At 40.9% G+C, this 16,450-nt stretch overlaps 1 protein-coding gene across 2 annotated transcripts in view; it reads right to left on the bottom strand.

Moving 5' to 3' along the window:
* Window positions 1–16,450, bottom strand: part of DOCK4 (dedicator of cytokinesis 4) — a 407,978-nt gene that overhangs the window by 29,218 nt on the left and 362,310 nt on the right. For both annotated transcript variants that reach the window (XM_040343815.1, XM_040343816.1), the window contains 5 exons: window positions 13,696–13,872; window positions 9,649–9,732; window positions 7,575–7,694; window positions 7,127–7,248; window positions 6,287–6,407 (listed from right to left, as the gene is read on the bottom strand). In XM_040343815.1, coding sequence (XP_040199749.1) covers window positions 6,287–6,407; window positions 7,127–7,248; window positions 7,575–7,694; window positions 9,649–9,732; window positions 13,696–13,872 — 624 coding nt within the window. The remainder of the gene's footprint in view (window positions 1–6,286; window positions 6,408–7,126; window positions 7,249–7,574; window positions 7,695–9,648; window positions 9,733–13,695; window positions 13,873–16,450) is intronic.

The following is a 16,450-nucleotide window of genomic DNA, read 5'->3' as shown; positions in this document are numbered from 1 at the left end:
ATGTCACTGTTGTGCCATATTTTATCCATTTGATGATGACAGTCTTCACTGTGTTTCATGGTATATCTAATGCCTTGGAAATTCGTTTGTACCCTTTTCCTGACTGATCTCTTAACAATGAGATCTCTGTGATGCTTTGGAAGCTCTCTATGGACCATGGCTTTTGCTGGAGGATGAGACTAATAAAATGTCAAGATAGACCTACTAGAACAGCTGGGGTTAATCAGAGGCACTTTAAATGATGTCAGGTGTGTACAGACTCTCATTTATCATGAGTTTGAATGTGATTGCTTAATTCTGAACACAGCTACATCCGCAGTTATAAGAGGGTGTGCACACTTATGCAACCACATTATTTTCGTTTATTTTTACTTGGTCCTCCTAAAAGATTTTAGTTTATCAATTGAGTTGTACAATTTATAGGTCACAATAAAAGTGGACAAAGTTCTGAAATTATTTATTTCACTAATGCAACTTAAAAGGTGAAACTAATATATGAGATAGACTCATTACCTGCAAAGCAAAATAGTTCAAGCCGTGATTTGTAATAATTGTGATGATTATGGCTTACAGCTCATGAAAACCCCAACTCCACAATCTCAGAAAATTTGAATATTACATACAATCAATAAAACAAAGATTGTACATAGAACAATATCGGACCTCTGAAAAGTATAAGCATGCATATGTACTGAGTACTTGGTTTGGGCCCCTTTAGCAGCAATTACTGCCTCAATGCGGCGTGACATGGAAGCTATCAGCCTGTGGCACTGCTGAGGTGTTATGGAAGACCAGGATGCTTCAATAGCAGCCTTCAGCTCTTCTGCATTGTTCGGTCTCATGTCTCTCATCATTCTCTTGGCAATGCCCCATAGATTCTCTATGGGGTTCAGGTCAGGCGAGTTTGCTGGCCAATCAAGCAGAGTAATCCCATTGAACCAGGTTTTGGTGCTTTTGGCAGTGTGGGCAGGTGCCAAGTCCTGCTGGAAAATGAAGTCGGCATTCCCATAGAGCTTGTCTGCGGAAGGAAGCAAGTGCTCCAAAATCTCCTGGTAGATGGCTGCATTGACCCTGGACCTAATGAAGCACAGTAGACCAACACCAGCTGATGACATGGCTCCCCAAATCAACACAGACTGTGGAAACTTCACACTGGACTTCAAGAATCTTGCAGTGTGCGCCTCTCCATTCTTCCTTCATACTCTGGGTCCTTGGTTTCCAAATGAGATGCAAAATTTGCTCTCATCAGAAAAGAGGACTTTGGACCACTGAGAAACAGACCAGGTCTGTTTTTCTTTAGCCCAGGTCAGACACTTCTGACATTGTTTGTTGTTCAGGAGTAGCTTAACAAGAGGAATACAACATTTGAAGCCCATGTCCAGGATCCGTCTGTGTGTGGTGGCTCTTGATGCACTGACTCCAGCCTCAGGCCGCGTACACACGGTCGATCCAAACCAATGAGAATGGTCCGAAGGACCATTTTCATCGGTTCACCGCTGAAGTGGTCTGATGTGCGTACACACCATCAGTTCAAAAACCGATCGGGTCATAACGCGGTGACGTAAAACACACGACGTGCTGAAAAAAAACGAAGTTCAATGCTTCCAAGATTGCGTCGACTTGATTCTGAGCATGCGCGGGTTTTGAACCTATGCTTTTGTGTACCAACCATCGGTTTGGACCTAACGGGCAGCGGTCCATCGGTTAGATTTTAAAGCAAGTTCTAAAATTTTTGACCGAAGGACAACGGACCAATGGGCCGTACACACGGTCGGTTTGGACCGATGAAACTGGACTTCAGGCCGTTTTCATCGGTTTGGACCGACCATGTGTATGCGGCCTAAGTCCACTCCTTGTAAAAGTCCCAAACACTTTTGAATGGCCTTTTCCTGACAATTCTCTCCAGGCTGCGGTCATCCCTGCTGCTTGTGCACCTTTTTCCCTTCCACATAACTTTCTATTAATGTGCTTTGATACAGCACTTTGGGAACATCCAACTTTTTTTGCAATTACCTTTTGAGGCTTTTCCTCCTTTGTGGAGGGTATCAATGATGGTTTTCTGCACAACGGTCAGCAGTCTTACCCACAATTGTGATTCCTACTGAACCAGACACAGAGACCATTTAAATGCTCAGGAACGCTTTGCAGGTGTTGTGGCTTAATTGGCTGATTAGAGTGGGACACTTTGAGCCTAGAATATTGCACCTTTTCACAATATTCTAATTTTCTGAGATTGTGGATTTGGGGTTTTCATGAGCTGTAAGCCATAATCACCACAATTATGACAAATCACGACTTGAACTATCTTGCTTTGCATGTAATGAGTCTATATCATATATTAGTTTCACCTTTTAAGTTGCATTGGTGAAATAAATTAACTTTTACACGATATTCAAACTTTTCGAGTTTCACCTGTGTATATATATATATATATATATATATATATATATATATATATATATATATATATATATATATATATGGGCATGCCCTCCCAGTGGCACTGGGTCATTGGTGTCTATTGAATGTAGAATGTCCTGCATTTCCTATTGGTGGTCAAGGCAACAAGCAGTGCCTTGTGGAACATTGGCAGATATACAGTTAGGTCCATAAACTATATATTTTGACACAATTTTAGTTTTTTTCAGGTATTTACCAAAACATATCCAAGCTATAGTTATAAAATAGATATGGGCTGAAAGTGCTCTCTTTAATTTGAGGGTATGTGCATCCAAATCGGAGGAAGGGTTTAGGAATAAAGCGCATTGAAACCTCTTTTTTAAAGTGACCAAAAGTAATTGGACAATTGAATCAAACAGTGTTTCATGGCCAGGTGTGGGCTACTCATTCGTTATTTCTTCCTCAATTAAGCAGGTAAAAGTTCTGGAGTTGATTCCAAGTGTGGTATTTGCATTTGTAATCGATTGCTGTGAACCTACAGAATGCATTCAAAGGAGCTGTTCATGCAAGTTAAACATGTAAGTAAGGCTTCAAAAACTAATCAAATTATTCAGAGAAATAGCAGCAGTGACCAAATCAACAGTTTGGTACATTCTGAGGAAAGAAAAACGCACTCGGCAACATAAAAAGGCATGGGCGTCCATGGAAGACAACAGTGGTGGATCGCAGGATCCTTTCTATGGTAAAGAAAAGTCCATTCACAACATCCAGACAAGTGAAGAAAACTCCCCAAGGAGATGGGCTTATCATTGTCAAAGTCTACAATCAAGAGAAGACTCCACAAGAGCAAATAAAGAGGGTTTACCACAAGGTGCAAACTATTCATAAGCCTTTAGAATAGAAAAGCCAGATTAGACTTTGCCAAAAACATCTAAAAAAGCCAGACCAGTTCTGGAAAAGCATTCTTTAGATGGATTTAACAAATATTGATCTTTACCAGAATGACAGGAAGAAAAAAAAGTGTGGCGAAGGCATGGAACAGCTCATGATCCAAAGCACACAACGTCATCTGTAAAACATGGTGGAGGCAGCGTAATAGCATGGGCATGCATGACTTCCAGTGGCACTGGGTCATTGGTGTCTATTGATGATATCACAGAAGACAAAAGCAGCTGGATAAATTATGCAGTGTTTAGAGATATACTGTGATCTCAGATTCAGCCAAATGCAGCAGTTGATTGGATGGCGCGTCACAGATGGACAATGATCCAAAACACACTGCAAAAGCAACCCAGGAGCTTTTGAAGAAAAATAAGTAAAATATTCTGCAATGGCCAAGTCAATTACCTGATCTGAACCCAATTGAGCATGCATTTCACTTGCTGAAGGCAACACAAACAAAGAACAACTGAAGACCGCTGCAGTTAGAGCTTGGCAAAGCATCAGAAAGGAGGAAACTCAGAGTTGCCAGTAAAGGATTCTCAACAAAATATAAAAAAAAATAACATTTTATTTATGATTACCGTATTTATCGGCGTATAACACGCACAGGCGTATAACACGCACCCTAACTTTAAGAGGGAAGTTTCAGGGAAAAAAAACATTATATAGCCCCCTGCGTATAACCCGCAGGCACAGTTTACCTTCTATTTTCAGGGTACAAAAGTGAGTGTTATACGCCAATAAATACAGTATATTCCTTTGTCCAATTATATTTAAGGACCTGAAAACGGGGGGGCTGTGTATACAAATGGTTGCAGTTCCTAATATTTGTACTTGATATTTATGTTCAACCCCTTGAATTAAAGCTGAAAGTCTGCACTTCAAATTAATTTGGATTGTTTCATTTTACTTATTTTCTGGTGGCATACAGAGGCAAAAGTATGACAATTGTGCCTGTGCCCAAATATATATGGACCCAACTGTACACGTTTTCCACTGCTGGGAAGTAGTAGAACATTAGGGGGTACACTGGAGGTAAAGCAATTGTAACAGCAAATGTTATCCGCTGTCTGTAAAGCGGATAATATTAGTGGGCCTAAAATTAGAGTTTAGTAAATGTATTGATCAGAAATGGCTGCCCTATAGGAGAATTTTATAGAAATAAAAAATAAAAGACTAGACTAATAACGCCACTCTGAAAGAGAATATCCTTGGCAGGTTCCCCTTTTGTAGATCACTGCATAAAAGTTCTGAAAATCTCGAAGTTCAAATTTTGTGCTTGATCTGCTTGCTCAAAGCAGATGTTTCTCTTGAGAAAAAACATACTGAACTAACTAGAGCTGTCTGTATCCAAATGTTCGTCTGCAATGACTGCCAATCAGCAACAATAAAAAAAAACAGTGGTGATCTGTTAACTAGCATGTATCAGTTTATAAACTGTATAGCTGAAATACAAATACTTTTTTTTGCACCTTTATCCCAACATACTACATGCCTACAACTTAAAAGTACAACTTCACCCTAAATAGGAAGTTCCACTTTATCACCTTCTTCTCCCCTCTTCTCCCACTTTTGGACTCGCTCCCACTTCCGCTTTGACTGCTTAGACGATCGGCGCAAAGTTCTCCCCACATCCCCATCCACAACCTTCTGGGACATGTCACGGGTCCCAGGAGGCTGTGAGGCTTGCTAATGTGCACTGGGAAGCTGGATGTGAAGCTGAAATGAGTCACAGCTGGCTTCCCATTTGTAAACATGCCAACGCCGGGTATCTTAAAACCAGAAAAAAACTAGGCCAGGCAAGGACAGCGCTGAATCCCTAGACAGGCAAGTGTCCTTTATTTAAAAGTCAGCAGCTACAATATTTGTACCTGCTGACAATTTTTTTCTTTAAGACTGAAGATCCTCTTTAACCACTTAAGACCCGGACTATTATGCAGGTTAAGGACCTTGCCCCTTTTTGCGATTCCGCACTGCGTCGCTTAAACTGACAATTGCGCGGTCCTGCGACATGGCTCCCAAACAAAATTGGCATCCTTTTTCACACAAATAGAGCTTTCTTTTGGTGGCATTTGATCATCTCCGTGGTTTTTATTTTATATAAACAAAAATAGAGAGACAATTTAAAAAAAAAAAACAATATTTTTTACTTTTTGCTATAATAAATATCCCCAAAAAATATATAAAACTATAAAATAAATAAAAAAATAAAATTCCTTGGTTTCGGCTGATACGTATTCTTCTACTTATTGCATTTTTTCCCCCCAAAAATAAGAGTTTATTGATATGGTTTGCGCAAAAGTTATAGCATTTACAAAATAGGGGATAGTTTTATGGCATTTTTATTACTAGTAATGGCGGCGATCATTATGGCGGACACATCGGACACTTTTGGGACCATTTTTACAGCGAAAAGTGCTATAAAAATGCACGGATACTGTGAAAATGGCAATGGCAGTGAAGGGGTTAACCACTAGGGGGCGCTAAGGGGTTAAGTGTGCCCTAAGGGAGTGATTCTTACTGTAGGGGGCGTGGCTGTAGGTGTGACGTCACTGATCGTCGTTCCCTATAACAGGGAACAGACGATTAGTGACACTGCCACACAGAAGAATGGGGAAGGTGTGTTTACACACCTCTCCCCGTTCTTCAGCTCCTGTGACCGATCGCGGGACACCAGCGGCGATCGGGTCCGTGGGTCCCGCGGGTGCGGTCACGAAGCTTCGGACCAGGTCGCGCGACGCACGGCTGGGCTCTTAAAGGCGACGTACAGGTACGTGCCTGTGCCCAGCCGTGCCATTCTGCCGACCTATATGTGCAGGAGGAGGTCCTTAAGTGGTTAAGAATATCTGTGAACACAGCATGCAAAAAGTCTAATTCCACCCAAATTCTAATAAGGTGGCTTCACTGCAGTTTCAGAACTTCCATATTAAGAGCAATCACTCACCTGCATGTGAAAGACTTCATCAGAACTTTCAGACTGTCCTGTTAAATTGCTAACTTCTGCTGAGGCTTGTGATGAGAGCGAGGATGAAGAGTATCTATTTACAGCTGGATAACTTAAAGGACTAAATGAAAAATAAAAGGGAAAAACAATAATGAGCCATTTCAGTAATGCTCAGTGCTTCAAATACAACAGCTGATTGATATGTGTCTATAGGCTATAATACTGTACTTCTACACTATAAAATCTCAGTAACGTGGTTTGCTCTTTATTGACAAAAGCAGAAAGCAACTAAGGCACTGCCACTTGTATTTTACTACACTAGTTAAGGGTTGAACAAAGCAATGCAAGATCGACAGGCAAGTTGATCAACTTTAGGCGACAGGGAGAACACGCTCATTTATGTGACACCTTAAAAAAAATAAAAAAAATATGAACACATGTGAAAATATATAAAAGTTCCTATATATATATATATATATATATATTTATTTATTATGTGTGTGAGTGATATATACCTTTTTGAATGATCTGTATACCACGGTTACATGATAAACTGCAGAGTTCCCCCAGTGCTGAGAGTTCCCGGAAGGGAGGAAATTTCCACTGCAGACTGTATACACGCCCACATGTGTGATGTCAATATCATGTGACCTGGCTAGCTCGGTTCAACAAGTAAATGTGCTCTCCAGCATAAAAGATACAACTGAGCATGTGCAGGTTGGCTACTCTGCCGGTGTTAGCTGGCCTTCCCCAGATAGGCAGTGCAGGGAGGGAAGGATCTATGCATACAGGATAAAACAGCCTTTTTACACAATGCAGAGATTACTATGTGCAGCTTACCTTCGTCTAGGAACCACACGTAAAGCCTCTGGACCCATAATGGCAGGTGCAGAGTTTCTAGGTATGCAAGGGCTTCCATTTGGGAAACTGACAGGACTGGGCGGTACACAGGCAGAGAAATCCTGATAATCAAACAGATATTAGAACACAAAATTGGAAATGCATAATTGAGAACATTATGATTTGAATTTCAAATTCTGCTGCTACACAGGCAATGGTCATAAATGACCTGCGGCTTCACTCCAGTCAAACAATACATTTTAATCAAAGGAAGATGCAGTTAAACATAATAACCAAAAGATGTCAGTGTTGCTTCGGATTCTCTCGAACTCATCAATTCAAATCCATCATTCAGTGTCAGACTTTCATCCGTATATAAATACAAAAAAAAAACGGAACAAAAACAAAATGTATTAAAAAAAGACATGCCACTTAACGGCCTACATACCTGTATTCCCAGACTTGACTTGAGTACAAAGAACTGATCCACCATCTTTTTGTGTAAAGGTCTCATATCTTGGGGCACAAATTTCTCATGAACTGCTAAACCAAATTCTAAAATCTGAGCCTAAAAGAACCAGGGAAAATAAAACCCATTAGTTAATGGCAATGACTAATTATGCAAGGTAGAACCAAGGTCTCCAACAATAACAAAAATGTAGCTGCGGCACTTAGAATTTTAGGACATTTTTTATTTTTAAGAATTATACTTATCTAGTTGGAAGCAGCATCGGTCCGATGCTGCAGCTGTCCCTTGATTGCTCCAAGGCTGAGAACCGTAGTGATCAAACACTGCCGATCGCTTGGTTCTCACAGCTCCCTGATCAGTCACTGACTCTCTGCTCTGCCCCCACCTCCACGCACTCAATGGAGTGCTGAGCTGTGGAGGGGGCGGGAGCATCTGGCTCAGGATGTCAGCGGCTTGCTGAGAGGCTGAGCCAAGTGGTGGTCCAGGCATGTGGGTGGATCCCAACCATATGATCAAGATCTTTCCCCAGCCTGGACCAGCTGCGTGACATTAGCAGACAGCATGCTTCAGCCCGCTGTCTGCTGAAAACTGGTCACAAGAGTGCAGAACGAACTGCACTCCTGTGATCCACATGACAAGTACTGGCAAACGAGCTTTGGCGGCAATTCTCCTTTAATTGTAAGAATATCTGAGCTTACAGTTTTCCCTTAGTCCCCCTGCCAAGTCTCACAAATATCTGTTGATCTTGCCAGTAAAGTCCAACTCCTGGGACCTCTTTTGATAGGTGGCACCCATGTTGCATTGCTCCTGAATTCTGATGGGTGTGGACACCTTGACATAAATGGTGCATCCTTGTACTACATATGAATAAAAAGATGTTGCAGGAGGAACATTTATTAGTATTCCCACTGCTCACCCACAAGCCTGTAGCTCGTCAATCATCAGCTGGCCACACATACCACTGCCGTCTTTTGAACTGAAAGCCCTGCCTTGGCTTCTGATATTCTCACAATGTGATCTGTAGTGAGATGGGAGAGTGTGAGGCATAAAAGATAGACGACTTGGCTTACTCAGGAGAGGTAAAGAAGGTTTTTATGAAACCTGTGCATTACATAGGATCTGGGACCAGTTTAGATTGTCACAAAGGAGCCTTTAGATGTACTTAAGGATACATAAAAATAGCTGTATTCTGTTTGACTTTTTCTTCTTCATACACTTTGGATTGAGTTTTTGCTTTTTTCAAATTGTAGTTTTTATGAAGGCGTCATAAGGCATCTTAGATAAATTATTAACCAACAAGATAAGTTGAAAGTAGGAGCATGTCTTCGCTTCAAATATAGGAAATGCCCCTTCACTCACCAATATATTAGTGCAAAGGAAGTTTTGTAATATCATTGCTACCAACTGTATATCTGGTAAGCTGTCAATCTGAACTGCACATATGCCATGCACCTTGCATTTTGATCAGCATTGTTTAAAATGGGGCCGCTTGCATTGTGCAATGGTCCAAATCATTTGGTGGAGGGGTGATTATGGTGTGGGGTTGTTTTTCAGGAGTTGGGCTTGGCTCCTTAGTTCCAGTGAGGGGAACACTTAAGGATGAAATAGAGTGGAGACTGTGAGCCAGGCCTTCTTGTCCACCTCAGTGCCTGACCTCACAAATGCGCTTCTGGAAGAATGGTCAAACATTCCCATTGACACACTCCTAAACATTGTGGACAGCTTTCCCAGAAGAGTTAAAGCTGTTATAGCTGTAAAGGGTGGGCCAACTCAATAATGAAACCCTACGAACTAAGACTGGGATGCCATTAAAGGTCATGTGCATGTAAAGGCATGTGTCCCAATACTTTTCGTAATATGGTGTATATTAGAAATATAAAGGGAACAGAGTAAATACAAAGTAATAATGTTACACTGCATTTTTGATCAATGCTTCTAAAAAGTGTTTACAAACATTAATAAGAAGCTACATTTTTCATTGCAGCTGTTGTATTACTACACAAGTCTGAAATGTTACAGCAGCAGCGGAAAGGGAGGGACATTGTGTGATTACCTGTTCAAGCATTAGTTCTCTCAGACGTGATATCTTATCTCCATCTTCAGGATGGTTGAAGATGTACTCCTTCACAAAGAATGCCTAAAAGAAACATACATGATACCAGATGTAACCATAAACTGTAAGACCTTTTCAAAGCAACAAATGAATTCAAGATGCAAGCTTCAGAACCCTTGGTTTTCATTAAACACATTATAGCATATTAGTTTTTACAGTATGTAGGAAATTCTAGATTTTAGGCTTCAGAGAGGTTTCACACCTTCGGGTGCTTCCTGTAGCAAGGTGGATGCTAAGGCGGTACCTGTGCATGTGCGCCCTGGAGTTGGGCTGTGTGCATCTACGGACACATGCAATGTTGGTAAGCCACATCCCTGCTCTCGCCAACAGGAGTTTTACAGACAGCAGCAGGAGCCTATGGCACTGCTGCCCTCATTTTCTCCAGTGAAAGCAAAGGTAGAGCACTGGAGCGGTGACACGGAGCCAGGTAAGTGTTTAGGAAAAGGGTTAGGACAGACTAGTCTCCCAAACACTGATTACAATTCTGGTGTCTGTAAGCTGCCAAACTCCAGGCATTTTGTGGGTATGAAAAAATTGAGGTCCCAATGACTAAGCTCCGAGAGGCAAAGTGAAACACATTGTGGGCGTGGCCTGGTCAGAGTCCAGGCTGAGGTTGCCACTAACACATTGATCAGAGGGATCCTTCAGATGTATGGCTAAGAGAGACTCTTTTCATACCCAGTAATTACAGGAGTCGGTACCAGCTCCCTCCCAGACCAGCACTCATAGTGGTGGATGTTAAGGATTTACACCCCTTCTGAGATCCTGAGCGGAACACACATGGATCTTCAAGGCATTTTGTGTTTAAGATACAGTATTTTGGGGGGATTGTTTCAGATTGTTCTAAATAGAAACCAATTATGCTGTAAAATAAAATGGAAATACCTTGTGTAGTATTGGAGGAGACCAGTATAATTAATGCTTTTCCACACTTCAAAAAATGTGTTCTTTACTCAGTCTATTCTGGAAATGTTTTGTCTTTATCTAAAATAAGATCTCAGGGAGGTTGGTTTTGAATAAACCCATTGCTGCATTACAGATTTATGGCACACAATGATAATAAGAAGCACTCATTTTGTGAAAGTGTTAAAGATTCTTACACCAGCATTTTCAGTGGTAGCCCATTCTAATGCGAGAAAGTAGTTGATTGTGTGCTCCGTTAAAAATTTGTATGCTTTTCTTTAAAACCTTTTTGCTTATTTGCACTTTTTCAGCACTTGGGATAAGGCAGCCCCTGGCTAGTTACATGTGGGATTTGTGAGCTAAGAAATATGCCCCATGATATTATTAAAAAAAAATGCTATCTCTATGATGAGTGTGGGATAGATTTCCACTAGTACGGCAAGTTTTTAAGCAAGTACAGAGGTTGCCAACCTTTGGCTTAAAGTGGTTATGAAGGCTTAAGGTTTTTTTTCTTTAACTTCATGCATTCTATGCATGAAGGTAAAAAAAAATGAATTTCCAGAATTGGCTCCCCCATCCCCCTAAATACCTAACTGGCTCCGCTTTTGATCTAGTACTGGGCCAAAAAGCCGCATCGCTGTGCGCTCTCTCCCCTCACAGGCAAAGAGGGAGTAATTGGCTCCTGTTACTGTCAATCAAATCCTACAAGGAGTGAGCAGGGGGCTGGGCCAAGTCAAACTGTGTGCCTATGGAGACACACAGCCTGGTTAGGGAGCAAACTCGCACGTCTGCCCCCATAGAGAGTGCTTACTATGGAGGCTGACAAAGAGGAGGAGGAGCAGGCGTCGCTCCTCCTTCTCTTTGTCAGCCTCCATAATAAGCGTGCAGTAGTTGAGCTCTGTGCACAACTACTGCACTAAGCAGGTAGGTGTAACATGTTTGTTACGTTAAGTTAAATTAAAAAAAATTGCCTTTACAACCACATTAATATTTACCCTAGAAAAAAAAATCTACATTTTGGTTTAGGTCAACTGTGGAAGCTAGAAGAGGCCAAGATCACACCCCAGGGATCTGACAAGTCTGAAAAAGAATTTAGGGCAAACACAACTGAGGATACTTCTATTTACAAAAATGATTAAATTCAGAAATAGATTTCTTAATTGTATCCCTTATTTGACTCATCTAGAGTTCAATAGATTGGGTCCACAATGGTGAAAGTCAAGATTTCCAGTAATTTGTGAAATACACAGATATAAAAAATAAACTTTGTATTTAGTCTGTCTTGTAGCCTTCGACTGCATTTGGGACTCACAAGGCCCACTGCCACACTGCTGATAGCACAAAAAGCAAGAGAGAGGTGGTGCTAGCTCTCGCAATCAGATTCTGGGGTTTTCTTCAGCTGTTAATATAGGATTTATATATAACTGCTAAAAGTACATAAACGTATCTTGATATTAGCCACAGGCTTCATACTTGGAATCTGTGATGGGAGTAATGCATGTACTTTTCAATAAGGTTCTATAGGGTTTCCCCATTACTTAAAGTGGCTGTACAGGCTCAAGTTTGTTTAACTTCATGCATTCTATGCATGAAGGTAAAAAATCTTCTGTGTGCAGCAGCCCTCCCTAATGCTTACTGGTGTCTCTTCTGGATCCAGCGAGCAGCGGCTTTACCGGGTCTCTGCCTCTTCATTGGCTGAGACAGCAGTGGGACCTGGCTGAATGGACACACAAAGCAGTGGCTCGGGAGCAAGCCTGATCGGGTGCCTCCACAGCAAGCTGCTTAGTATGAGGGCATTCGGCAGGAGGGAGGGGCCAGGAGCGCTGTCGGAGGACTTGGGAGGAGGATCTGGACTGCTATGTGCAAAATCATTACACAGAGCAAGTATAATGGGTTTGTTATTTAAAAAGATAAAAAAAAAAATAATCTGCCTTTAATATCACTTTGAGTGGAGGGCTTTTTGGTTGCTTTTATCCCATGTCACCATAATTTGTATAAATATATGAACAAAAGAGCCGGCACTCCTGGAAATTCCGCCTGCAATCTTTATTTCAGCATGACCATATTAAAATGAGGTAATTTTAACATGGTCATGCTGAAATAAAGATTGCAGATGGAATTTCCAGAAATAGCGGCTCTTTTGTTCATATACTTGAGCTCGTTTCTGGGTGTAGGAAGTACATCCTGAATCAGAGTACCTGGAGTGGGAGTGCCGGTAATTGCTTCACATTTGGCTTTCATAGTTCAGGGCGGTGTATCTCTGTGTTGAGCAGGCCATACACGGTCGAATTTCGAACAAATTTTCTTTTCAAAATCAGAACGTTCATTTTTGTGATCCGATGATGCCACCATTGATTTTCGAAATTCGGCCAACCAAACCTTCATGTTGCCGGGAATATTCTTTTCTCTCCGGGAATATTAGTTTCTCTCCGGGAATATTCGTTTCTTGCACATGCGCATTTTTTTTCTATTACATTTCTCGCACGATTCTCCCATCATTGATCAGAAAATAGTTTGTTTTTCAAAAAAATTCCAACATGTCGGATTCCTCAAATTTGATTGTCGCACGAAAATCGGCTGTTGCTGCAGCCCACTAACGGTGCGAAATTCGTACGAAAATTCTTTGATACGATTTTCGAAAGAAAATTCTTTCGAAATTCGAAACCTTAATTGGACCTTAATTTGTATAGTTGTTAACAGCCTCTTTTCGCCAACTTACATTTGCCTTTGTTCCTTGTGCAAGGGATTTAGATAAATAGGTGCAAAAACCCCAAAACACTGACATTTCTGATTAACAACTATTTATCTCCCCTCAAAAAAAGATTCTCTTAAAGCATGCCTCTTTTTAAAAGAAGGTTCTTCTCTATATTGAGGTTGTAGTATGGTATTAATTACACCTCTTTGTGGAATTTGCATGTTGGCTGTATATACAGTAGAGAACAATTGTGTTAATTACCGTATTTAGTAGAACCTAATACAACAAATAAGCATATTTACAATCTGCATAAAAGGTTGTCTTTACCTAAATCTGCAAATGAAAAACATGAACAATTCGGATTTACATTCCTGCATAACTTAACTTACCTCTTGATACCTAGAAACTCCTCCATTAACCGCAGCATCAATAACGCCATTCAGACACATTGTCAGTGGGTTAATGTTCTGCATCTGCCGCGTCTGACACTGACTAATCAAAGTTCGCAGCTGCTGATTCTTGTTTTCCAAGACTTCAATGGCATTTTCCAAGGGACTCATTTCCACCTAAAATTATATGAGAAAACATTATTCAAACTCTGATTTGATAAAACGTTTCATACAAAGTCCTTAAAAACGAGAAAGAAAAAACAGACATTATTATAAAGAATTACAAGGAAACAGGATCGCAGTCTTGCTGTTTGCTAACCTGGTTATGCAAATGCCTTTTTCTAAGTTCTGTATTTCCTAAGTGTGTTATGCTACAATTTAAAGCAGTATTAAACCCAAAAGCTAACATTTATCATATTGCAGCTTACCAATACTTATGCCTCGTACACACAACCGGTTTTCCCATCGGGAAAACTGCCATGAGAGCTTTTGGCCGGGAAAACCAGCTGTGTGTATGCTCCATCGCAGTTTTCCCGACAGGAAAACTGCAGAAAACAAAAAAAAAGGAGAACCAGCTCTCTTTTTTTCCCGCCGAGATTCCCAGGGGTCTTTTTCCCGGCAGTTTTACTATGTGAAAAACTGTGATGGAGCATACACACAGCCGGGATTCCCGACCAAAGCTCCATTGAAATTCTCCTGGCTGTAAAACCTCTCGTGTATAGGGGGAAAAACTTACCGAGCAGGTTCTTGGTTTTCCCCTTGGGATTCCCAGCGGACTTTTTACCGCCGGGAAACATGGTTCTGTGTACAAGGCATTAGATGTGGTTGCAGCATTTGTTTTCCTTCCTTTATTTTCACTTGGTTATCCTGCCAACAAGTCTGTATTTCAATAGAACAAGCTGTCCTGTAGATGTAGCACTTGGTGGCGACAAACCATATACTACTGACAGGGGTGCTTCCAATGATTATCTTTTATTTATGTAAAATCTTTATCCCAAGATAAACCTGCCTATAACGTGTTAGCTAGCTTTTGGCTTCAATTTGTTAGTGTAAATAAATCTGATGCCCCTGCGCTCATTCATCCAGAATGTAGGCTACAGGAGGTGTGTTTTGCTCGCCAGATCACCAGAACAGAGGGCAAAAGTCCAAAAAAAACGAATGCAGCCACCACATCTAATGAATGGTAAGATGCAATATATATATATATAAAAAAAAAAAAATATGGGTTTAAAACTGCTTTAAATACCGTATTTATCGGCATATAACACGCACCCTAACTTTAAGAGGGAAGTTATAGGAAAAAAACTTTCCACAACCCCCTGCGTATAACACGCAGGCACAGTTCACTCTTTATTTTCAGGGTAAAAAAGTACCGTATTTATCGGCGTATAACACGCACCCTAACTTTATGAGGGAAGTTTCAGGAAAAAAACTTTCCACAGCCCCCTGTGTATAACACGCAGGCACAGTTTATCCTCTATTTTCAGAGTAAAAAAGTGAGTGTTATACGCCAATAAATACAGTAAGTGTTGTACGCCAATAAATACAGAAATTAATGATGGTAACTAGGTTTTTTTCAGTACTGCATACTTGAAAGTAGAATGCAAAATTTCTCTGGCTAGAATTCCCCACGACCTTGATTTTGATTCGACAATGATGATTCCCTTAATGTGTACAGAAAATTTGAGCAAAGACATGCTGATAAGGGAAACAATGTGAACGTGTTGCATTGGTCCTGCTGAGCTGCTTGTTACTTAGATGACTAGGTAATGCTCTTTGCCATTATACCAACACGAGGTCAAGTAATTGTATTCCAAAAAATTACATGCACTTCCTGGCCTTTCCAGATGCCCTAAGTGATGGCCAATGATCTCCATCAATATGTTACCACGGAACAATGCAAACCTGTCCCAAAATAATGTATACTGCCCCAGTGAAGTTGCACCATTTCATGCAGTCTTGATATACTTCTAGATGAACATTGAAAACAATCTATGACTTGAGTTCCAACACTGGCAGTTTGTCCTATGCCCGTCCAGCTCACTAGAGTGCTAGTAATGGCCGATTCAGCATAGCAGGCTAGACAAGGCCTATTTTAAAATGTTGGCCCAAGTCGGAAATTGTATCTGGCACTTTGAGGACTCCAAGGCGCATAGCAAAACACTGACTGTATATAAAATGGCAAAGCATCCTTTGGTGTATATCTGCCTATCAGCACCCTGCTCATTAGGAGATGTTGCAGCTGCCACATTGTTAGGCATTCCCTTGAGTCTGCCCCTCTACAAACTGAGCATGAAAAAACAGTATGGATGAAACATAAGTTATAACTTCAAGGAGTCTTTTATATTACCTTTAAAAAGGTTACAGGAGATGTTGCAGTATTTTCAGGGGGTCATTAGGTATCATTGATATAAGAAGAAAATTGCCTATTCCAGCCAAACCTGTCCCAGGGATCACTACTCTCATCTGATAAAGATCTCACCAAGTTACTCAGTTGAGGTTCACAGTGGGGCACTTGATGTCTTGTAAATATACTAGTAAGGCAGGCCATAGATGCTGCGATTTCCTTTCCTTCTACCATGGCTTGCAGGAAAGAAAATCTCTCAATTCCCCCTTCAACACAGTCAGTGGGGGTGGTTTGGGGAGTTGTGCCTGCCAGGAGAAGCAATGAATATAGGTAACATCTATAGTTGCTGGCTAAAATTGCATGCTAGAAAACTGACATGTTGGTTGTCAACAAATCAATGGATGGATT

This window comes from Rana temporaria, chromosome 3 (assembly GCF_905171775.1).
Source record: "Rana temporaria chromosome 3, aRanTem1.1, whole genome shotgun sequence".
Lineage (NCBI taxonomy): Eukaryota > Metazoa > Chordata > Amphibia > Anura > Ranidae > Rana > Rana temporaria.
This window is presented reverse-complemented; position numbering and strand designations above follow the sequence as displayed.